At 33.2% G+C, this 25,092-nt stretch overlaps 1 protein-coding gene and 1 non-coding gene across 2 annotated transcripts in view; one reads left to right on the top strand and one right to left on the bottom strand.

The window, feature by feature from the left end:
• Window positions 1–25,092, top strand: part of LOC136038372 (partitioning defective 3 homolog) — a 183,756-nt gene that overhangs the window by 56,870 nt on the left and 101,794 nt on the right. The window contains exons 3-4 of the mRNA XM_065721442.1: window positions 1,095–1,322; window positions 14,770–14,970. Coding sequence (XP_065577514.1) covers window positions 1,095–1,322; window positions 14,770–14,970 — 429 coding nt within the window. The remainder of the gene's footprint in view (window positions 1–1,094; window positions 1,323–14,769; window positions 14,971–25,092) is intronic.
• Trnap-agg (transfer RNA proline (anticodon AGG)) lies at window positions 24,404–24,475 on the bottom strand. The gene has a single exon. It is a non-coding gene; the product is annotated as a tRNA-Pro (tRNA).

A 25,092-nucleotide genomic window follows, 5' to 3' on the forward strand; every position in this document is an offset into this window, starting at 1 on the left:
TTATAAGTTACGTTCAATGTGGTGTTAAGCGGCCCAAATGATTGTTACTGATAATAAGAGATTAAACAGCAGATATTTAAGTTAGAAAAATCTGATTTTGGAAGTTTTTTTTGACAAGTAAGTTACAAATGTGAAGATAGGTCTGATAGATTATCTAGCGCAAAAAGGGCGGTAACCTAAAAGAGTGAAAACTGGCGGTAGTGTTACAAAAAAATTATCAAAAGTTCCACTTAGCATTTAGCGTTTCTTGGCATTTTTTAGTGTAATAGTAAGGCAACGTTAGTGCAGTTAGTATAGTTGACAAAATTAGTGCAATAAATTATAAGTGTCTTATCTTAGTTTCTAAAAAAAAACTCAATTAGAAAGCTTGAAAAAAAAGCAAAAAAACAAGGAAGGCCAAACGCTTTATGGCGTTGATTTTTTTTTTGTAAACTGGCCAGTTTCCTCTTTTGTGTGATTTTGTATGATTTGTATGAATTGTAACGGTGACCAAGACCTCCCAGAAAAGTCTTATTTTCGACGTAATATCTTAAATCAGTTTTTTTTTCAAAACCAGACTGCCTTTCTATGATTGATAAATGAACGTTCAAATGGGGATAAGTCCATTTACTAGACAGTGAAAACAGATACAAAAGTCTGGATATTTTGACCACATATACAGCGATCGTCATAAGCAGAAATACTAAAGCATTAAAGTTAAAAGTAACATATTTATACAGAATTAGTATTAAATGAACTGGAAGTTATTATTTTGTTCTGTATAAATATGTTAGTTTTTATTTTAAGGCTTTAGTATTTATACTGATGACGATCGCTGTATATGTGGTCAAACCTGTCAAACCTTGTATATGTGGTCAAACCTGAGAACAGGTACCTGTACCTGTTCTCACTGTTTAATTCGAACGTTTATTTGTTCGCCAGAAAAGTCTGTTAGATTTCTCTGTAGGTATAAAGCCGTCTCAATCTTCCTCCCTCCTATTGCGATTGGCCATAAAACATAAAATGAAGGGAAATGAATTAATATGTAGTTCACTAATATGTATTAGTGTGTATCAATTGATCTGTATTAATTTGCTCTTCTACCTTATGTTTAGGTTGAAGATACGTGGAACAAAACTGCAACCTTACGTTCAAGCAATGGTGCTATTCTTGATCCCGATGACCAGCTTACAGATGTCGTGGACGACAGAGAAGTTCTTTCAGCAACCCTTGGACCAATAGTTATTCAACAGCCAATTAGACAAGGGTCACGAGGGACAAGTGTTAAAGCAGATGGCACCTCAGCAAGCTCCGAAGGAAGTCCTTCTCCTGAACCAATTCAGGTATAATTTCTTTATTGATTCTTTGGATGAACACAAGGGAATAAGATGGAATGATCATTAAACAATTAAACAATTACGAAGTGGGTTATTATAGTTTTATTATATTATTATATTATAGTTTTATTATAGTATATTTTTATATTATTTTTTTATATTATATTTTTTATATTTTATTATATTTTTATTTTATATATTTATTATATCTTATTATATTTTTTATACTATTATATTATATCTTATTATTTATTATATAGTATATTATAGTTTTATTATATTATAGTTTTATTATAGTATATTTTTATATTTTCATTTTATATATTTAGGGGTACTATTCTTTCTTTAATATTATAATTTCTTTAACTTCAACTATAATTTCTTATTGTATAGTTTCTTTAAGTATTGATTTACGTGTCAAATTCATAAATGCTTTACTTTGAGTTCTCGCTACTTGTTAATTAAACGAAACCCACTCGAGAATTTCGCTTTGGTTAGATCTCAGAAAACCGATTTCATAGCCGCAAAGACGGATGATAGAATGCATAGGACTTGTATCATTTCGGCTATATATATACACATTAGGCAGGGGGGGGGGGGGGTAGGTTACGTTAGGTGTGCTGTCCAAATAATTTACCACCCCCTCCCCCAACCCCCTAATGTGCAAATATTTGGAAAAATTAAAGGATTCTAGAGGAAAAAATTTTCCCCTTTAGTTATCACAGTGCATTTGTCTTTGCAAGTATGTCATATATTGTATTGTTCACTTTTCCCATAGATAGATAATCCTTGAAAAAAAAGAACAGAATTTGCAATTGTAATACATTAAATTAGACAGTATTATATTATATATTCTACATATCTAAAATATTAGCGCACAATTTAAATACTGTAGTGTTTTCTATTTTAATAAACGAATCTAGGAGTTACAAATTTACATCATTACTTTCTTTTAAGGTTTGTGTTCCCCCTGCAATTTTCGCTATGAAATCAATAAAAGACAATATTTTTGCTATTATTCCATAGTTGTGATTCAGCCGCATCTGTATATCGAATTAAATTTTGAAATTTGGTGCGAGTATTAGTTCAAAATTGTTGAAAAAGGGATAATTTTCCAAAAGTTTAGGCAGAGAAAGGATATTTTAGGAATCACAATAAAAATTATCTTAATCATCACTAATTTTAACGGATGTTCAACTCTAAATCTCGTGTTATGTTACTATGTGTTATTATTATGTTATTGTATTATATTATCATACTAATTATACCCAATTATTGTTATATCTATAATTGTCAAGTATTGAATTGTTAAACTACTTATAATTGTTAAACCTTTATATTTTAAAATAGAAAACGCCAATTGATGAAAAATCACAAAAATTAAAATCTCGAAAAAGAACGGAATGATGGAGAACACGCGGGAGGGCAACTGAGTTAGAAAGAGAACCTAAACCATCACGACGATCGATACTACATAACCGTGTCATTGAACCAGATTATTTCTTGAAAATTTCTTCTCTAATTTTTCTTGAATACCCAACAGTTCGTGGTAACCAACTGTGGTAAGGAGCGACCCGGCTCAATAGTAACTGAAACTCTAAAAAATGGAATTTTGATACCAATAGTTACATCAAAAAATCATATTTTAATGCTGATTTTAAATATATAACTTTCATCAAGATTAGTCTTACCTATCAAAAGTTTCGAGCCTGAGAAAGTTTGCCTCATTTTAGAAAATAGGGGAAAACACCCCCTAAAAGTCATACAATCTTAACGAAAATCACACCATCAGATTCAGCATATCAGAGAATCTTTTATAGAAGTGGAATTTCGCATTTTTTGCCAGAAGACAAATCACGGATGCGTGTTTATTTGTTTTTTTGTTTGTTTGTTTGTTTTTTTTCCCAGGGGTGATTGTATCGACCAAGTGGTCGCGGGTGTATAATGTGTATAATGTCGCGGGAGGGCTCATTCTAACGGAAATTAAAAGTTCTAGTGTCCTTTTTAAGTGATCAAAAAAATTGGAGGGCACCTAGGCCCCCTCCCACGCTCATTTTTCTCCAAAGTCACCAGATCAAAATTCTGAGATAGCCATTTTATTCACCATAGTCGAAAAACTTAATAACGATGTCTTTGGGGACGACTTACTCCCCCGCAGTCCCCATGGAAGGGGTTGCAAGTTACAAACTTTGACCTGTGTTTACATATAGTAATGGTTACTGGGAAGTGTACGGACGTTTTCAGGTTTTTTGGTTTGGGGGGGGGGGAGAGTTGAGGTGGGGGGACTACGTGGGAGGACCTTTCCATGGAAAAACTTCTCATGAGGGAAGTTACTTTCAATGAAGGGGGCGCAGGATTTTCTAGCATTATTTAAAAAAACAATGAAAAAATGAATATGAAAAGTTTTTTTTTCTACTGAAAGTGAGAGCAGCATTAAAACTTAAAACGAGCAGAAACTATTACACATATGAAGGGTTTACCTCCTCGTAATACCTCGCTCTTTACGATAAAGTATTTTTAGTAATTTCAACTATTTATTCTAAAGCCTTTGTAATTCATGGGTCATTCTTATGGAATTGGGACAAAATTTAAGCTTTAGTGTAAAGAGCGAGGTATCGACGAGGGGTGAACCCCCTCATATACGCAATAAAAACATACGAATATAGAAGTTCGTTACGTAAGTTAATTTGCAAATTACGTATATTTTTTACTAATGAAAATGTTCGTAAAAAATTAAAAGTTTTAGTTGCCTTTTTAAGTAATCAAAAAATTGGAGGGCAACTAGGCTTCCTCAATCGCTCCTTTTTTCTCAAAATCTTCCGATCAAAACTATGAGAAAGCCATTTGCCAAAAAAAAAAAAAAAAAAAATCAATGTGCAAATTTCGTTTTAATTATTTATGTGCGGAGAGCCAAGATCAAAACATGCACTAATTAAAAAACGCCCAGAAATTAAATAAAAAAACAAGTTTTTTTAAATGAAAGTAAGGAGCGACATTAAAACTTAAAACGAACAGAAATTACTCCGTATATAAAAGGGGCTTTTCCTCTTCAGCGCCCCGCTCTTTACGCTAAAGTTTTTTACTGTTTAAAAAAATAAAGTTAAGAGAAAGAGTCAAAATTTCGTTTTAAGAAAGGAGTAATTTCTGTTCGTTTTAAGTTTTAAGATCGCTCCTTACTTTCATTTTAAAAAAAACTTGTTTTTTTTATTTAATTTTGTAAAATAGGATCGACATCGAATGTAGTATAAGGTTTTCGGTACAAATCTATTATAGTAAAGACAGTCGAGAAGTTTGCTGAATATAAGATTTGAGAAAGCTACGAAGACAAATGACAGGGGACAGAATGCATTGGACTTGTATAATTTGGGCCCCATATTTGCACATTAGGGGGGGGGGGTTGAGGATAAGGTTTGGTACCCCCCTAATGTGCAAATAAATAGCCCAAATTATATTATTATATAAACTAAAGTATTATATTTTCATCAGGATTTGGTATATTTCATTATGATTAACCTACCTCACTTCTTTAGTGTGTTTGGTACAATACATAACTACCGGTTTTTCATCTGGTACATGCTAAGGTCAGCCCCTAGAAAAGACTAGAATCCTCCAAAGGCTTGCTAATCCTCAAGACTTAAAAGATTTTATGGTCTCATCCTCAGTAGTTAGTACGACTATACTCAAAGGGGCATTGGAGCTGATTTTTTGACACTTGACACTTGAAGCTCTGTAGGAGGGGTTAACCGATTCCAACAACATCAATACTATCCACCTTACCTACTCTACCCGCTCTAGAAGAAAAACTGCAACTAAAATTTGCAGTTTCTTGAACTGGTCAGTTGAAGGGTTTGACTCTGTTGTTTCTGACACAAAAAGTCCATTTTGGTTTTTACATTGTCTCCTTGGGGACCGGCCAACTGTCTAAGTTTTGTAATGAATGAATTGTTAGATGTTTATATTTAGTGAAAGTTTATGTTAAAAAATTCCTTAGATTAGAAGTAGCCAAATTCTAATGCGTATTTTTTCGATGAGTAATGAGGGATTATGTGAAAGGGAAAACTTTTGTTAAGATCTATAGCAAATAGAAGAGAATCTTACCGCGTAAGAACCATTCGAGATGCTTTCATTCTAAACAGACATGGTTAGTCCACTCCGCTCCTTTATTCTGGTGGTGGATGTAAAACTCCCATAAGAGTAAAAAAAAGGGGTGAAAAAGTGAAGTAAATAGGAGAATCGGCTCTGTTTTGTTTCTCGGTCTATCGGTTTTTCGTTGAGACATCTTCCAAAGGGTTTTGTGTGTTTTGGAGGTTTTGAACACCTTAAAAAAAAAAAAAAAAAAAAAAAAAAAAAAAAAAAAAACGGGAGACAAGATCAGAGCAACCGATGGAAAAAAGTGATTTTCCTTGTTTTTCAAGGAGGCGACTGTGATTTCCCAGTATGAGGTTTTCGATTTTTCATTTTCATCTGACGCCATTTTCGAGGGGTTTGTGACTTTTTTCAAGATCACCATAAATTTCTTTTTCGCAATAAACTTTTACTTTTAAGGCAAGCCGAAACAATTGTTACTACTCCTAAGTTAGTGTTATACGGCAATTTTTTTTCGCTAGGTAGTTTTTTTCAAAACGTGTTTTTTAACTTTTGCTACTATGGGCTGTGGTTCGCTCTTTACTAGGTTGCAGCTACCGCTGCAACTATGATTATCAGCTGAAACGTGAGAGCATAGTGTTTTTATACCCTTCCAAATTCGCTTCTTAGTGTCGTGGGAGTATTGACCTCTCAATGCAATAATTAGTCTAATTCGTGAGAAAATAATCCTTCTTGGAATATCCGGTCGTTTAAGAATAATGTGCACGGTTGCCATATTTCATTATTTAGCCTTTTAGCAAATTATAGTTTGAGATCCGTTTTATTCATGTTTTTATGGTGAAAACTGTATTTAACTTAACTTCACTCGAAGGTATAATTACTTTTGAATACCTCATTCCTGAGTAAAAAAAGGGCCTTTGTAGTCGAGAAACCCTGTTAATTCACTTTTAGTTTTCGTTGCAAATAATTGGAAAAACCACAAGTTTGCCCTATCCCGTCTATTAAAAAGTACATTGTATGTCCCTCTATGAATTTATAACGCGACTCTTTGTCACAACTCTACTTTTTAAAACAATAAAAAAAACTTTAGCGTAAAGAGCGAGGTGTAGAGGAGGGGACAATCCCTTTCATATAAGAAATAATTTCTGCTCGTTTTAAGTTTTATGTCGCTCCTTACTTGCAGTTAAAAAACTTGTTTTTTATTTAATTTCTGAACGTTTTTGAATTAATGCATGTTTTTATTTTGGCTCACCGCACATGAATAATTAAAACGAAATTTGCACATTAATTTTTTTTTGCTAAATAGCTTTCTCATAGTTTTGATCGGACGATTTTGATAAAACAAAGGGGTAGGGGAGGAGGCTTAGTTGCCCTCCAATTTTTGGTTACTTAAAAATGCAACTAGAATTTATCATTTCTTACGACGATTTTGTTAGTAATAAATATACGTAAGTTACGAATTAACTTACGTAATGAACTTCTATATTTGCATATTTTCATTTCGTATATTAGGGGGTTCGCCTCCTCGTCAATACCTCGCTCTTTACACTAAATCCCAGTTCTTTAAGAATGACCCCTGAATCAGAAAGGCCGTAGAATAAATAGTTGAAATTACTAAAAATACTTTAGCATAACGAGCAAGGTATTTATCTCCCCCTAAATACCTCGCTCTTTATGCTAAAGTGTTTTTAGAATCCCTCATATGCGTAATAATCTCTGTTCGTTTTAAGTTTTAATGCTACTCCTTACTTTCAATTGAAAAAACTTTTTCATGTTTATTTTTTCATTGTTTGTCCTTTAGCATCAAAATTCCGTTTTTTAGAGTTTCGTTTACTTTTGAGCCGGGTCGCTCCTTACTACAGTTCGTTACCACGAACTGTTTGATACACATGACCGACAAGTCCCCTGGACTCGCAGGAGAACTGGGAGACTGGGAATTTTTGGTAAAGTGTTGGTAAACAGCAAGAGTTAACGGCGGGAGTAGCTATGACTCTTATTGGACAATAACTTGTGTATCAGCTTTTGGAGAGACAAGCCCAACTGGAGTATCAGATGCCAGATTTATGTCTATATTCAGATGGTTACAGGTGCGCACTGGTCTGGGCCTCAAGTGAGGGGAAGGGGGTTGAGCGGTTTTTTGCAAGAGATGGATGTAAAACCACGATAAGTGCATTTTAAGGATACTATTTCTTTATTTTATGCTATGTCTAAGGCAAGATCTCTCGCGTTTTTTCAAATGCTCCTTTTCACAAGATTTAAAAATAAAATAAATAAATCGTGAAATTTGAAGCTTATCAGTATCTGTTTGTCTACTCACTATGACTAATTATTGCATGCAATTGTCGCCGTTGTTAATGAGAAAGGACACAAGAGATTGCACAAATAAAGACGTTTGTTTATGTATATATTAATATTTTTGATTACTTTTTATGTATTTTGCTATTATATTATACGCATCTTGATTTTTTAGGCTGTATATTTCAGTGCAAACATGTAGGCCTACTGGAATCGTTAATTTCAGGGTAATGAAAAAAAATACTACTACTACTACTACTAGTAGCTCACTACAGTACCAAGCCGCCTGAGGCCAATACAGCTATGCACGCTCCTCCTCAATCCTAATCTATTCAAAGCCCACCTCTTTCCACCTCCCAGGAAGTTCGATTTCCCATGAATTTTTCTTTGCAACATCCTCCCACACCAACCGTGGACGACCTGCTTTCCGTTTAGAAATATGGTCAGTAAGGGGGGAACCCAAAACAATCCATAGGCAATTTCCCTGAAAAACATCTAGCGAATCTTCCTCCCTTTTTTGGAGCGCCCATTCTTCAGAACCATATTTCAGTAAATCTATCTAAAAAAAAACGGCGAAACATATCGTGAAAATTATTTATCAAAACTGAGATCACTTTTGAGATACTTTTTTAGAATTTTTGCAGACTATTTAAATTTTATTCTCGAATAAAAACTTCTTCCAGGAAAAACTTTAAAACCATTACTTGTCTCATCAATAAAATGGCGTATTTTCATTTTTCCTTGACCTTTACAGGGCTACATTGAACTGAGTATAAGGAATTAAAACATTATAATAAATATATTTCTTTGATTCCTAAATAATGCAAAGAAATAAACCGTGGCCATATCCCCTTAGAATTATTCTTGTATTCATTTTTTAAACCTTATACTACTCTGTCGCCTTTCATTTGTGACTTTATGAATATATTATATAAAAAAAAGTTTTTTCAACTAAAAATAAGTAGCGACATTTAAACTTAAAACAATCAGAAATTATTCTCTATATGGGGGGGGGGAGGCCTTCTTCAATGCTCGCTCTCTACGCTTAAGTCTTACATCTCTTTAAAAAATACTTCCCATTGAAAATCAGCTGTCCTTGTGTTTGAGAAGTCTTTCCTAAAAAGTCGGGACAAAAAGTCAAACTTAAGCGTAACGAGCGAGAGTTAATGAAGGGGCAGACCCCCTCATTTGCAGAATAATTTCGTTTTATTTTAAGTTTTAATGTCGCTCCTTGCTTTCTGTTAAAAAAAAACTTGTTTTTATGAATTAATTTCTGTCTGTTCTTCAAATCATACCAGGAAATCCGCTCCCTCCCCCTCGCGTAAAATTTCTTCTGAAAAATCCCCCTCCGTAAACTTTTCTCCCTAATGAAAAACCTCTTTGTGGAACATCCTCCCCCTTCCCTCCTTGCAGAAAATCGCCCGAAAAATTTCCGTATATTTGTTTTGACACAAAATGTAACCCGTTGGCCACTTCAGGTGAAGCAAGTTTACCTGTTTTTTTAATTAAATTGTATCTGTGAGGCCTCTAAAATAAGCTATTAGAATAATTTAGGGCCCTTGTCTCCAAAACTGCGTCTAATATCTCTTCCCGAAATGAAGAAAAAAAAAAAAACAGAATAAACCCGGGACATTCATCATTAATTGACGCCCATATTCACAGCCTCCCTCACCAATTTGGAGTGTTGTTTTCCTGAGCGAACATCAGTTTGAAATTCGTGGAAATTTTTTTATTTGTCGCGTCTGTGTTTGACAAAAATTTCTTTTCTTTGTGAATATCCCCAAAAGAAGTGACCTCTACGTTCCTAAAAAAGTAAAATTAAACGAAACATCAGAGTTCGGAAGGAGCAAATTCGACAGAAATGTACCGGAAAATTTGTCTCGATTTCTACTTAGTTCTCAATTGTACCGCGTGGTACCATAACCTCTAAATAATACAATTGTATCGCATTGACAACACTGGTTTTGGACGCCAGCTAGAGGCTCATTCACACATTGCTGAAATCTGTCCGGATTTAACAATCCGTGCGGATGTTCTGTCCGTTTTCGTCTGAAAACTTTCTAGTTAGTCAAATCAGTGCGGATTCTTGGCAAGGTTTTTAAATGAATAAAAACATGGTTATGGAACATCAAAATGTTTGTTGTTTCAGACTGAATTTCTTCCTCTTTTTGTCTCTGTGCCTCCTTCGCAGTACAAGGACTAAAGTGGGAGTCAAGTTTGCCAATAATCTTTTTCAGAGCATATCCTCATCCACGCTGATGAATTTATTTGAAAACTTTACCTTCAAACGTAGCGTTTTCTTGACCATTATTCGAAAAGGTAGGACGGATTTCCGCTTGCATTTCCGCAATCTGTAAAGGAACCATAAATCTCTATTATGAACAGGTTTGGTTTCAACCGATTCCGAAAATTAGAGCTAGCTAGATCTTGGTGTTAGTAAAATCTGATTGTGAACTGACCTCTAGTTTTATTAAAAAAATAACAACAAGTTTTTTAAACTGCAAGTAAGGAGCAATTAAAACTTAAAACAAACAGAAATTATTCCATATTTAAAAGGGGTTGACCCCTCCTCAACACCTGGCTCTTTACGCTAAAGTTTGACTCTTTCTCTCAGCTCTGCTTTTTAAAACAATAAAATAATAAACAATAAAACATAAATAAAATAATAAAATATAATAATAAAAGATAATTAATAAATAAAAGCAATAATAATAAAACAACGAAACAATAAAAAAGAATAAAAACAATAATAATAAAACAATAAAACACAATAAAAAGGAGTTATCATTGTGAACTGACCTCTAGTTTTATTAAAAAAAAAAAACAACAAGTTTTTTAAACTGCAAGTAAGGAGCAACATTAAAACTTAAAACGAACAGAAATTATTCCGTATATAAAAGGGGTTGACCCCTCCTCAACACCTGGCTCTTTACGCTAAAGTTTGACTCTTTCTCTCAGCTCTGCTTTTTAAAACAATAAAATAATAAACAATAAAACATAAATAAAATAATAAAATATAATAATAAAAGATAATTAATAAATAAAAGCAATAATAATAAAACAATGAAACAATAAAAAAGAATAAAAACAATAATAATAAAACAATAAAACACAATAAAAAGGAGTTATCATTGTGAACTGACCTCTAGTTTTATTAAAAAAAAAAAACAACAAGTTTTTTAAACTGCAAGTAAGGAGCAACATTAAAACTTAAAACGAACAGTAATTATTCCGTATATAAAAGGGGTTGACCCCTCCTCAACACCTGGCTCTTTACGCTAAAGTTTGACTCTTTCTCTCAGCTCTGCTTTTTAAAACAATAAAATAATAAACAATAAAACATAAATAAAATAATAAAATATAATAATAAAAGATAATTAATAAATAAAAACAATAATAATAAAACAATGAAACAATAAAAAAGAATAAAAACAATAATAATAAAACAATAAAGCACAATAAAAAGGAGTTATCATTGTGAACTGGCCTTTAGTTTTGTAATGTTGTTCACTTTTGAACATTTAGTGAAATAAGGAGAGTGTTGCAAGTTTCTCAGAAGTTATGCAATTATCTAACATTAAATTCTAGCATTAATTCAACTTCCTGCCTTCCTGTGAATTTTGTCTTATACCTCCTGCTATTAAATTAGGCTTAAATGATTGTGTATTGTATATCTGTTACTGTAATCTCTCAAGAAAAATGTATAACAAGACAAAAAAAAAAAAAAAATGAGAATTATCATACAATCTAAAATTAGGGTTCAGTCTAAATTAGTTTCGCCTTCGTTTCTTATTGTCTCGAGTACCTTAAAATAAGGAATAGAATAGACTAGGAATAAGAATATAGAATATAATAAATAGAATAGGAATAGACTCCGCAAGGGATTTTAGTGGATATATTTCGGACATCAACTTTTTTTTTCTAATTCTGCAGTGCATTTTAACCAGGGGTGTAATTTGCTATGTGACAAGAGAGCGAGTGTCCCTCCCTGACCCCGACCCTCCCATACCCCAGTTTGTTTTCCCCCCATCTTTAATTAAGTTTTTTCAAAAATCATGTCATAACTAAGATAAGCCAGCAGAATTCAAGTATCCAGAGAAATGGGCCAATTTTCATTAGTTTATCTTAATTTTTGTAGTTCTATATGGCATATTTTTGAGTTTTCAGTGTCATTTTTAATTAATTTGTGTAAATTGGCTCCAACTTTGCCTTCCCCCTCCCCAGCACGAAATTGCGCCAACGGTTTTAACTTTATTTTTTTTCTTGAGATTCCTATTTATTCATGCAGGGAAGGTCTTCATTACGGAAGGGTCAAGTAGTAAAGAGAGAGGAGGGGATGTATCATGCCCCGGATGCCTCTCGAGAAAGGGTGTCAAATGGCCTCCAAGATAAACGAGAATTTCTATAAAATAAATTCTAAATATAATATGTGTAGATATTCATACATCATAGTATTTATAGGTGTGAGGAGATTGCAAATAAAATATCGTGCCTTGGATGTGAGTAATGTTCGCTACGCCACTACAAAAGGTCAAGAATTCCCTTATGAAGCCTAGAACTAAAGAAAATTCGTTTATACTTCGTCTTCCGGAAAATTTCTCCATTTTTTGAACTGTTTTAAGGATTTTAGAGTTGTGATCAGGATGCCCGGTACCCCCCCCCCCCCAAATATTTTCTTACATGTCGGCCAATTTGGAGCGGGCAATTGTCTCGCTAGATCTTGAAAAATGCTTTTTTTGTGTGTGTTTGAAAATAATGAAGCTGCACTCCCACCAAGATGAAAAAAAATAACACTTTTTTGTATTTTTATTAAATAATTGGAAAGATCCTTTCCCACCTCTACATTTTCATGAATAGGATCTCTCTCTCTCTCTCTCTCTCTCTCTCTATATATATATATATATATATATATATATATATATATATATATATATATATATATATATATATATATATATATATATTGTTATATATTATATATATTACTAGCTGTTGGGGTGGCGCTTCGCGCCACCCCAACACCTAGTTGGTGGGGGCGCTTCGCGCCCCCCCCAAGCCCCCCCGCGCGCGTAAGTCGTTACGCGCCATAATAGTTACGCGCCATTGTAGTTGTGTCCCTATGTCCCACCTGTGAATATAGATATATATATATATATATGGTTTTAACTACGTAAAACTTGCGAATATACAACATTCTTTGCTGTCCCATTGTCTTTGCATATAAATAGATTGTCAGGTTATCCCCCTGTTTCCCCCGGTGTCCCCGTTGTAGTTGTGTCCCTGTGTCCCGGTCGTCATTTATATTCCCTGTGTCCCGGGTCCCGGTCATCATTTGTATCCCGGTGTCCCGGTCTGTATATACATTCGTTTTTTAGTTTTGTTTTTCTCCTTTATTTTTTTCCTTTTTTTTTCTTTTTTAGCTTATTTAGATTTTTAGATTTTTTAGTTTTTTTTATTAGTTTTTAGTTTTTATTTCTTTTTAGTTTTTTTGTCCCGGTCGTCATTTATATCCCCCTGTTTCCCCCGGTGTCCCCGTTGTAGTTGTGTCCCTGTGTCCCGGTCGTTATTTATATTCCCTGTGTCCCGGTCGTCATTTGTATCCCGGTGTACCGGTCTGTATATACATTCGTTTTTTAGTTTTGTTTTTCTCCTTTATTTTTTTCCTTTTTTTTTCTTTTTTAGTTTATTTAGATTTTTAGATTTTTTAGTTTTTTTATTAGTTTTTAGTTTTTTTTTCTTTTTAGTTTTTTTGTAGTTTTTACCTTCTTTTTAGTTTTGTTAATTTTTTTTTTTACTTGTGTCCTGGTCGTCATTTATACTCCCTGTGTCCCGGTGCTTTGTTGATTGCTAATCGAACATTCCTTTTGTCCTGGTCGCTTTCTCTTTGAGTGTCGTCATTTATTTTTTTCTTTTTTAGTTCTTTTAGTTTTTACCTTTTTTAGTTTTTTTTTAGTTTTTAGTTTTTTTAGTTTTTTACCTTTTTTTAGTTTTTTTAGTTTTTTAGCTTTTTTATTTTTTTTATTAGTTTTTAGTTTTTTTGTAGTTTTTGCCTTTTTTTTTTAGTTTTTTGTCCTGGTCGCTTTCTCTTTGAGTGTCGTCATTTATTAGTTTTTTCCTTTTTTTTTTTAGTTTTTTATTGGTTTTTACCTTTATTTTAGCTTATTTTTCAGTTTTTTCCTTTTTTTTAGTTTTTTTTTATTTTTTATTTTTTTTAGTTTTTTACCTTTTTTTAGTTTTTTTAGTTTTTTTAGTTTTTTAGCTTTTTTAGTTTTTTTATTAGTTTTTAGTTTTTTTTTGTAGTTTTTGCCTTTTTTTAGTTTTTTCAGTTTTTTTTTTAGTTTTTTATTGGTTTTTACCTTTATAGTTTTTTTAGTTTTTTAGCTTTTTTATTTTTTTTATTAGTTTTTAGTTTTTTTTGTAGTTTTTGCCTTTTTTTAGTTTTTTCAGTTTTGACGTCACCTAATCCAGTTTTTTCAGGTGACGTCACCTGACACATCCATCCACACATCCATCCACACATCCACAGACAGACAACTTATTTTTATATATATAGATATATATATTAGAAAATTCACCCCTTATTTATCTACAGGAGAGAAGTAAGGAGACACTTAACTAACCCTAACTAGTAAATTGATTAAACAGTATATTAAGTTGCTAGTAAATGTTTACCTTGTGCATGGATCAGACACATAGATATTAAAATAGATAGATTTATTATCACAAAAGCCCTATTGGGCCATGGTGACACACAACAAACAAGCAAAAAAACTATACAATAACAAAACATAAACTGACAAAACACTAAAACTGACTAATCAAGAAAATCTTCACGATGCCTCATACCTACCCAGACGCGCCTTCCAATATTATTTATTAGTAAATAACACCTAGTTTTCAAAATCTTTAAACTCCAATCTCCGTATGATTCTCTCTCTCTTCTCTTTCTATTTCTTACTCTCTGTCTCTCTCGTTGTCTCCCTCTTCTGCTTCTCCGCTCTTCATTTTACCCCATTCTTTCTTCAAAGAATTGTTATTTGTTCGCATTTAGATGTATGAAATTTATTTTTAGATTGGATCGCATACATTCCAGCCGTTTGCACGGCAAGCTATCGAAGTGACCGGTGATGAAACCGAGATTCCGCTGCAAGTAAGACGTGGGTCAGAGCCATCTCTCAATAGACTGCCACCTGATGTACGAACGAATTTAGATATCGTTGATCCTAAAAGATGGTCGGCAGCTGTGCTTGCTGACAGTGATAATAATTCAAAAGTAAGAGAATGCTTTAGGTTTTTAATTCGGTTTAGGTTTTAATTAGGTTTAGGTATATATATATATATATATATATATATATATATATATATATATATATATATATATATATATATATATATATATATATATATATATATATATATATATATATATATATATATATATATATATATATATATATATATATATATATATATATATATATATATATATATATATATATACTAGCTGTTGGGGTGGCGCCCCCCCCCCCAAGCCCCCCCGCGCGCGTAAGTCGTTACGCGCCATATTAGTTACGCGCCATTGTAGTTGTGTCCCTATGTCCCACCTGTAAATATAGATATATATATATATATATATATATATATATATATATATATATATATATATATATATATATATATATATATATATATATATATATATATATATATATATATATATATATATGTATATGTTTTTAACTACGTAAAACTTGCGAATATACAACATTCTTTGCTGTCCCATTGTCTGTGCATATAAATAGATTGTCAGGTTTACCGACTCTTGAACATGCAACATATAATGGTCCATGGGATATATATATATATATATATATATATATATATATATATATATATATATATATATATATATATATATATATATATATATATATATATATATATATATATATATATATATATATATATATATATATATATATATATATATATATATATGTTTTTAACTACGTAAAACTTGCGAATGTACAACATTCTTTGCTGTCCCATTGTCTGTGCATATAAATAGATTGTCAGGTTTACCGACTCTTGAACATGCAACATATAATGGTCCATGGGAAAACAATCCGTATTCAGATCTATACCTCATGATTCTAATGATTGCCCTTGAGCTTTGTTGATGGTGATTGCTAATCGACCATTCCCTGAGTCGCCATCGTCATTTATATATCCCCCTGTGCACCCCGGCGTCCCCTTTGTAGTTATGTCCCTGTGTCCCGGTCGTCATTTATATTCCCTGTGTCCCGGTCGTCATTTGTGTCCCGGTGTTCCAGTCTGTGATTTCTCTTTGAGTGTCCCGGGCGTCATTTATATTCCTTGTGTCCCGGTGTCCCGGTCGTCATTTATATGCCCCTGTGCCCCCCGGCGTCCCCATTGTAGTTGTGTCCCTGTGCCCCCCGGCGTCCCCATTGTAGTTGTGTCCCTGTGTCCCGGTCGTCATTTATATTCCCTGTGTCCCGGTCGTCATTTGTATCCCGGTGTCCCGGTCTGTATATACATTCGTTTTTTAGTTTTGTTTTTCTCCTTTATTTTTTTCCTTTTTTCTTTTTTTTCTTTTTTAGTTTATTTAGATTTGATTTTTTAGTTTTTTTATTAGTTTTTAGTTTTTTTGTAGTTTTTACCATTTTTTTTAGTTTTTTTAGTTTTTTTTTTTACTTATGTCCTGGTCGTCATTTATACTCCCTGTGTCCCGGTCGTCATTTGTGTCTCGGTGCTTTGTTGATTGCTAATTTATATTATATTTATATTTTTATTTTTTATATTTATTAATATTTTTTTAGTTTTCTTTTTCTCTTATTTTTCAGTTTTTTCCTTTTTTTTAGTTTTTTCTTTTTTAGTTTTTAGTTTTTTTTTTGTTTTTTACCTTTTTTTAGTTTTTTTAGTTTTTTTAGTTTTTTTAGCTTTTTTAGTTTTTTTTTTAGTTTTTGCCTTTTTTTAGTTTTTTCAGTTTTTTTTAGTTTTTAGTTTTTTACCTTTTTTTAGTTTTTTTTAGTTTTTTAGCTTTTTTAGTTTTTTTTCTTTTTAGTTTTTTTTGTAGTTTTTACCTTTTTTAGTTTTTTTTCTTCTTTTGTATTAGTGTGAAATAATTCAGGCGTCATATGCGGACAAACACGACGTCACTCGACAGACAGACAGACAGACATAACCCACAAACAACTTATTTTTATATATATTTATTCATATTTTTTTAGCTTTCTTTTTCTCTTTTATTTTTCAGTTTTTTCCTTTTTTTTAGTTTTTTTCTTTTTTAGTTTTTAGTTTTTTTTAGTTTTTTACCTTTTTTTAGTTTTTTTTAGTTTTTTTAGTTTTTTAGCTTTTTTAGTTTTTTTATTAGTTTTTATTTTTTTTGTAGTTTTTGCCTTTTTTTATTTTTTTCAGTTTTTTTTTAGTTATTAGATTTTTACCTTTTTTTAGTTTTTTTAGTTTTTTAGCTTTTTTAGTTTTTTTTTTCTTTTTAGTTTTTTTTGTAGTTTTTACCTTTTTTAGTTTTTTTCTTCTTTTGTATTAGTGTGAAATAATTCAGACGTCATATGCGGACAAACATGCGTCACCTGATCCACACACAGATCCACACACAGACAACTTATTTTTATATATATAGATATATATATATATATGTATACTAGCTGTTGGGGTGGCGCTTCGCGCCACCCCAACACCTAGTTGGTGGGGCGCTTCGCGCCCCCCCAAGCCCCCCCGCGCGCGTAAGTCGTTACGCGCCATATTAGTTACGCGCCATTGTAGTTGTGTCCCTGTGTCCCACCTGTGAATATAGACAGATTTATATATGTGTTTCAAACTACGTAAAAATTGCGAATATACAACATTCTTGGCTTTCCCATTGTCTGTCCATATACAAAGCCGTATGTACTAATAATGACGTCATATGCAAAGCTCTTTTTACAAACAAACAAACATGCATACACACAACTCGTTTTTATATAGGTCGATAGATAGATAGATACAATACAAATTAACTACGTAAAACTTGTGAATATACAACAGTCTTCGCTGTCCCATTGTCTGTGCGTATAAATAGATTGTCAGGTTTACCGACCCTCAAAGATGCAACATACAATTGTACATTGGTAAAGCAATCTGTATTAAGATCTATACCGCATTTTTCTAGTGATTGCCCTTGAGCTTTGTTGATGGTGGTTGCAAATGCTAATCGAATTGGGAATTGCAATCTTTTAAATTGAAAAAGCAGATCCGTTGGAATCATGGGAATGCGAGGAATAAGAACAGCCTCACCCTCATAAGGCCCTGTCAAGATTGTGGCATCTATTAGGTTTTCCATTGTTGTTTTTTTACGGCAAGTCGCGTGCCATTGCAAAGCTTTGGTGGGTTGATATTTCTTAAAAGTATTATTGGTACGCCTATTTTTAGTTGTAGCAGGTGTGGTGGACACCCTGAAGGATCTATGGAATTTAAAAATTCAGATGGATAATTAACCGCTTCATTTGGTTCCGAAATACAAATTAACTGCGTAAAACTTGCGAATATACAACATTCTTCGCTGTCCAATTCTCGCTGCATATAAATAGATTGTCAGGTTTACCGACCCTCGAACATGCAACGTACAATTGTCCATGGGAAAAACAATCAGTATTAAGATCAATACCACATTTTTCTAATGATTGACCTTGAGCTTTGTTAATGGTGATTGCAAATGCTAATCGAATTGGGAATTGCAATCTTTTAAATTGAAAAGGCAGATCTGTTGGAATCATGGGAATGCGAGGAATAAGAACAGCCTCACCCTCAAAAGGCCCTGTCAGGATTGTGGCCTCTATTAGGTTTTCCATTGTTTTTTTTACGGCAAGTCGAGTGCCATTGCAAAGCTTTGGTGGGTTTATATTTCTTAAAAGTATTATTGGTACGCCTATTTTTAGTTGTAGCACGTGTGGTGGAAACCCTGAAAGATCTATGGAATTTAAAAATTCAGATGGATAATTAACCGCTTCATTTGGTTCCAAAACTGTGTCGACTGACTTGTAAAGAACTGCCTGGTCTTGAATCTTGGTCAAAGAATATTGTTGATTTCGTGGACGTCTATATTTTTGGGTGCGAGAATCGCTCTTTCACTTAGCCATTTATTATTTTTATAATTTTTTAGAATAATCGGAAATACTTTTTCAATCAATTCATTTTTCGACGTCACTAAATTACAGAAATCAGCAGGTAGTTGTATACGTCCTGAAATTGAGTCTACTGGGAGCTTTCCGTTTCCCATTGCCAGCAATTGATCTAAAAATGTTTGACCAGAGTCATCGTTTTGCAATCGGACACGCATATTTGTAGTTAATTTTAATGTTTTTACGTGTGCCCATAAATTAGAATTTTTCAGGCAAGCATTCATTTCGTCTGCAGGAGTTGATCTAGGTATTATAGGTAATGTTTGCCTGAAATCTCCCGCAAGCAATATTAAGGTGCTGCCAAAGGGTTTCGACTTCCCTCGCAAATCTTTCAAGCATTGATCCAGAGCCTCGAGCGATTTTTTGTGTGCCATTGTGCACTCATCCCAAATAATAAGTTTGCATTGCTGCAATACTTTACCCATCCCAGATGATTTGGAAATATTGCACGTGGGAGTTTCTGTAGAATGCAAGTTCAGAGGCAATTTCAAAGCGGAATGAGCAGTTCTTCCACCAGGCAGCAATGTTGCGGCTATTCCGGACGACGCAATTGCCAACGCTATATCATTTTTAGATCGAATTGATGCCAGAATCAGTTTTATCACAAACGTTTTACCAGTACCTCCTGGCGCATCCAAAAAGAAAATTTCTCCAACGTTGTTATCGACACAATGCATTATCGTATCATAAATGTCTTTTTGTTCCGACGTTAACTTGGAAATGTTATTTTGTACATACGACAATAGATCACTCGTACTGTAACTTTGTTCACGATCCAATTCTACACATCTCGAAACAGCAGCGATACGGTTAGGTGAAGGCATTCCCAAACCCTGAAGAAATTTGTTTGCCATACTTATGCACAAATCTTCTATATTAACTAAAGTGTAGTTATAAATTTCTGATGTAAAATCAAATGTCATGTCTGACGTCTCTAACTGTTTTCGATGAAGTATATCTTCGGACATTTTTGACTTATATTTTTCCCATAAATCTGTAGGAGCTGATGGAGAGCAAGTTGTTAAAATGATGCCAAACAATGCACGAATTTGACTTGGGGTTGACGTTTCGCACGCGTCATTGATGCAGTTATCCCAGTGTTGGTCATTCTCCAATAAATTCAGAGCTTGGCATGCACTACGGTAAGTGTCATGTATAGTACCATTTACAGTCCTCAAATACTCAAAGGATGTCGGACCGGGTACATTCACCAAAAGCAGGCGTAGAAAGAAGCATTCATGTTGATTGGGGTGAACGGTGTAGAGTCTTCCTATCGTGGTATCTTTAAAGATGGTAGGTTGGCCGTCGACTGACTTACCCTGTTTTCGACGTTCAAATACTTTATTTTTAGTATTCCACGTGTAATACGAAGGCACTTCAGTATACAGCAGTTTTTTGCAAAAGAATCATTTTTGCAAAGCGAAAAAAAAGCTGTTAATGTTGTATCCGGTGGATTCAGGACTCTTTGTTGCACGTTGGTTTCCGTGAAATAAACACGTTGATCATTCTGTAAATGTACCGCTAAGTGAACAACAGCTGGACTACGTTCATGTATCGGAAATGAAAGAATTCGCCAAACAGCTTCATTACTGCTTATGTATCTTCCAGCCTGATTTCATCGAAATCTTTGATTTCGGACTGCAAGCCAAAAACTGCCATGTCACTGCCTTTGTTGACGTATTTACATATGTATTTGATTGCCTTTACGGAATTACAGTATTCAACGTTTATGTGTGCATTAAATGTTTTTGATAATAAAGGGGAATATGGAACAACCCACTGGTTATCTACTTCGATGGTGGTACCGTTACGCTTCTTTAAATGAATGTATTGTTCAGAGCGGAGCTTGGTCTGATTCAGGCGGATATATAGCAAACGTTCTGATTCAATTTTAGCATACATATCCACGACAAGTTGGTGAAACAATTCACGGCATTTTAAAATATAATTTTCTTCATCCTGCCGAATCATTAGTCTATAGGAATAATAATGCATTGCACTGCATTTCTTATTCATTTCTTTGTTAGTGGCTGGATTCATCAATTTAATATTAAAGTGATAGCCGTCGGCTCCATCCCAAAAAATGATAGGATATTGTAGGGCATCGTAGCATCGATGAGTTTCAGCAATTCTTAACAACTGAGCGTTTCGCTTATGTAGAATAATATCTCGAGGTAAAAACTGATCACCGACCATAACGATTGCCACTTCGTCGATAGTCGGAGCATTGTATCTACGCACATGTTGGCCAGGAGGCGTTTTGTCAGCGGAAATAACAATTTTATGAGTATCAGTAGGCATCAAATCGATGGCTGTTTTGAACAGACGCACTAACTTATTATTTTCGTGGAAAAGATGTTGCAATTGGGAAACGATTGTCCTTTCAACGTTGGGAGAAATTTCGCAACGTGCATTCAATTCAGAATTTCTATCACTGATGAAGTACAATTGTAAAAATTTATGATTCTCGCCTGAGAATGGTAGAAGGGACCCTGCTTTATGATAAATTTGCCCTTTTACTTTGAAAGTAGACATAAATTGATCTGGATTTTCGATTTGGGCTCCAAACGACGTCATTTGGAAACATGAGTTGTATTGTCTGATTTTTGACAAAAAACGCTTAGATTCTGACGTATTTCCAGTAAGGAAAGTCTTCAATGGCTCTGGTGGTGCAGCCAATAGAGGAAGTTTAACTTTTCCTGAGGCGCAACACATTCCCATTGTTTCACCATTGAATTTCAAGGCCTTGCAATAGGGACAACTTTTAGACATTGTCCCGATTTGAACACATCTACTCAAGCTATAATCATCGACTGGGTTGTACCTGAATGCCAGGCGATAACTTTCAGATTGCTCTGATTCCTCGGCATGTGCAATTCCCAGTTTTTTTTTTAGTTTTTTCTTTTTTTAGTTTTTAGCTTTTTTAGTTTTTTTTTAGTTTTTTATCTTTTTTATTTTTTTACGTTTTTTCTTTTTAGGTTTTTTCTTTTTTTAATTTTTTTAATTTTTAATTTTTTTTTTTTAGTTTTTTCTCTTAGTTTTTTTTTAGTTTTTTACCATTTTTCTTTTTCGAATTACTTTTATCTATTGTCAAAATATTTCGAAATATTTATGCAATTTCCAGTTTTTACATTCTAGTTTGTTTTCTTTTATATATATAGAAGATATAATCTAGCGTAACGGACAGACAACTTATTTTTATATATGTATATTTATTACAGTACCTTTCTCCTCTTGTGAACATCACTTCGGAAGGTTAGATTTATTGGTTTTTGTTTCTTTTTTGAGCACTGAGGACGACTTGGTGGAGGTCCTTGTTGAAATATTTTCTTGTTTTTCGTTTTCATATTATGCTATTGACTGACAAAGTCCTAGTTTTTTCTCACGTATTTCATTTCATTTTTCATTTATTATATCCTTTCCTTTCTTAGTTTAATACGTCATGTATAGCCAGCGTGGAATGTATTTACAATTTTATGTGGGGGTAGTTTTGCAATACGAGCTTTCTTGGGTGGTTGGGGCTAAAGCCACTTAGCCCTTCTGGTTGTACTGTATTTGTAAAAGTTTTATTGAATATGTTTGTAATACTTCTTAAGTTACAATGCTTCATATTTTGTTAAATACTTTGCTATTTCTTTTATCGTTATTTTTTCTCATCTACACAGGGATTTACATTTCTCCGATAAAGGTTAATAATTTCTTAGACCACAATGTTTTCCTTTTAATGTAAACAATATACATACTTATATAGATAAAGAGCTAAACTGTTAATTTAGCGAAAAACAAACTAAACAAGTCTGAATACTTTGGTATTCATGTCTTGACAGTGGTGGTTCTAAACCTGGGCAAAGGAGGCACTCTCGCCGCCAGTCTTTCTGACATCTGATGCTGAATTCCTTTTATATTTTTAAACTTCTATGGTTTATCTACCCCCCCCCCAGATCGGAAGGTCTAAAACCGCTACTAAGTCGGGAAACCTTTATTTAAAAAGAAAAAGAATAGAAACTACACTAACAAAGAAGAATAATAAAGAAAAATCAAGAATAAGGAAGAAGCATAAAGAAGAATAATAAAGAATTCACGTCTGGACAGTGGTGGTTCTAAACCTGGGCAAAGGAGGCAGTCTCGCCGCCAGTCTTTCTGACATCTGATACTGAATTCCTTTTACTTTATATTTTTAAACTCCTATGGTATATCTAACCCCCCCCCCCCAGATCGCAAGGTCTAAAACCGCTACTAAGTCGGGAAACCTTTATTTAAAAAGAAAAAGAATAGAAACTACACTAACAAAGAAGAATAATAAAGAAAAATCAAGAATAAGGAAGAAGCATACAGAAGTATAACTAATAAAGAAGAATAAAAACTACGCTAAAGTGTAAGAAAAAACTAACAAAAAGGGCGGAAAACGCTTCACAGCAAGAAAAAAGAGAAAAAACAAAGAACTGAAAAACTATCTAATTTTCGTTTGGTAAAAGTTTTAAATGGTGCCAATGCTAGGTTTTCAATTAAATAATAAAAAAAAAACAAGTTTTTTAACTGCAAGTAAGGAGCGACATTAAAACTTAAAACGGACAGGAATTATTCCTTATATGAAAGGAGTTGTCCCCTCCTCAACGCCTGGCTCTTTACGCTAAAGTTTGATTCTTTCACACAACTCTACTTTTAAAAGTATTGTTGACGGTTCAAAAGATCATTTGACGTTTAGTTACAAATTCTCATCACTTTAGAAAATTTTCAAAAATCCAGCTTTAAATGTCGAATTGCAGATGTGTATGCAATGGTTTCGAGGTGTTACCATCACTTTCATGAGAATTGAAAAGTTTTTTCAACTGAAAGTAATGAGCAAATATAAAAATTAAAAAAAGTGAACAAAAATTATTCCGTATAAAAGAGGGACTGCCTCTTCCTCATCCCTCACTCTTTATACTAATGTCTCTTCTTTAAAAATACTTCTCATTCAAATTCAAAAGCCCTTGCGTTCCAGGAGTTGTTCTCATAGAACTTGTACAAAAAGTCAAACTTTAGAATGAAAAGTGCGGGATGAGGAAAGGGAATCCCCCCCCCCTCATACACGGAATGATTTATGTTTGTTTAAGTTTTAACGTTACTCCTTACTTTCGGTTGAAAAAAAAACTTTTTTATTTAATCTTCCATGTAGATTTTTTTGTGAGCGATTCATCTTTCTCAGCATTATAATGCCATTCGAGCAACCTTATTCCTTTTTTTTCGATTATTGAAATGAGTCCAGGCCTTCAAAGCTACAACCTAGGCCTTTTATATAATTTTGATTCAGGCTCTAGTGCCTAAAATAGAATTGCAGTCTAGTTATGAATTTAACTGACAAATCAATTTTGGTTTTGTGGCCATCGGCACACATTTTTAATACTTTGTAGAGTATATTAATAAACTGAGACTTCATTTTAAGTAACACTATTTATTTATTTTACTGGAAAATTTTCAGTCCTCCCAAGTGCTAATATAGTTTCGAATTTTCTTCATGTAAAAATTGGGGTCGTCCGGGATTCGAACCCGGGACCTCTCGCACCCTAAGCGAGAATCATACCCCTAGACCAACGACCCATATGAAGTAATAACAATCATTCATTTTGCCACAAACAAAAATTCTTCTCAATTATTTCTTGTTCGCTTGCTCTTTTTTTAAACTAAATGATTTCCAGATATGGACAAAGCTAGTGTTTCAGAATAATTTAGTATTGATCGTCATAATCTTTTGATGTAAGAAAGAAGAAGCTAAGTAGGGTAAAAAGACCCCTTTTTGGGAAAGACCATTTTTTGGCATTCCGGAAAAATAGAGATAAGTTTTTGGACCACCTCCATTTTGCTATTGCATAATGCAATGTAAGAGTAGTAACAAGAGCCTCCCGCCTTCTTGGTAAAATTTCCACCAATAATTTGTCAGCATAAATTAATAACGTGGTCTCTGTTTTGACAAGCAATTGAAAAGAAAAAGTTATATTTAATATTTGCAATTTATAGAATAAATATTAAGCAATTAAATGTTACATTTTTAGAATCAGAATAAAATCAGGTTTCTGTTAATATGTGAGTAAAACTGAAACACTGAAAGGATATATGCATCAAAATAGTATAAGTGGTATTTCCATGAAGAGGTCGTTGTAAGTAAATCAATAAACTAATAATTTCAAGCGTTTGATCTTAAATAATTTTAATAACTG

The sequence above is a fragment of the Artemia franciscana genome, chromosome 18, assembly GCF_032884065.1.
Source record: "Artemia franciscana chromosome 18, ASM3288406v1, whole genome shotgun sequence".
Classification (NCBI taxonomy): domain Eukaryota; kingdom Metazoa; phylum Arthropoda; class Branchiopoda; order Anostraca; family Artemiidae; genus Artemia; species Artemia franciscana.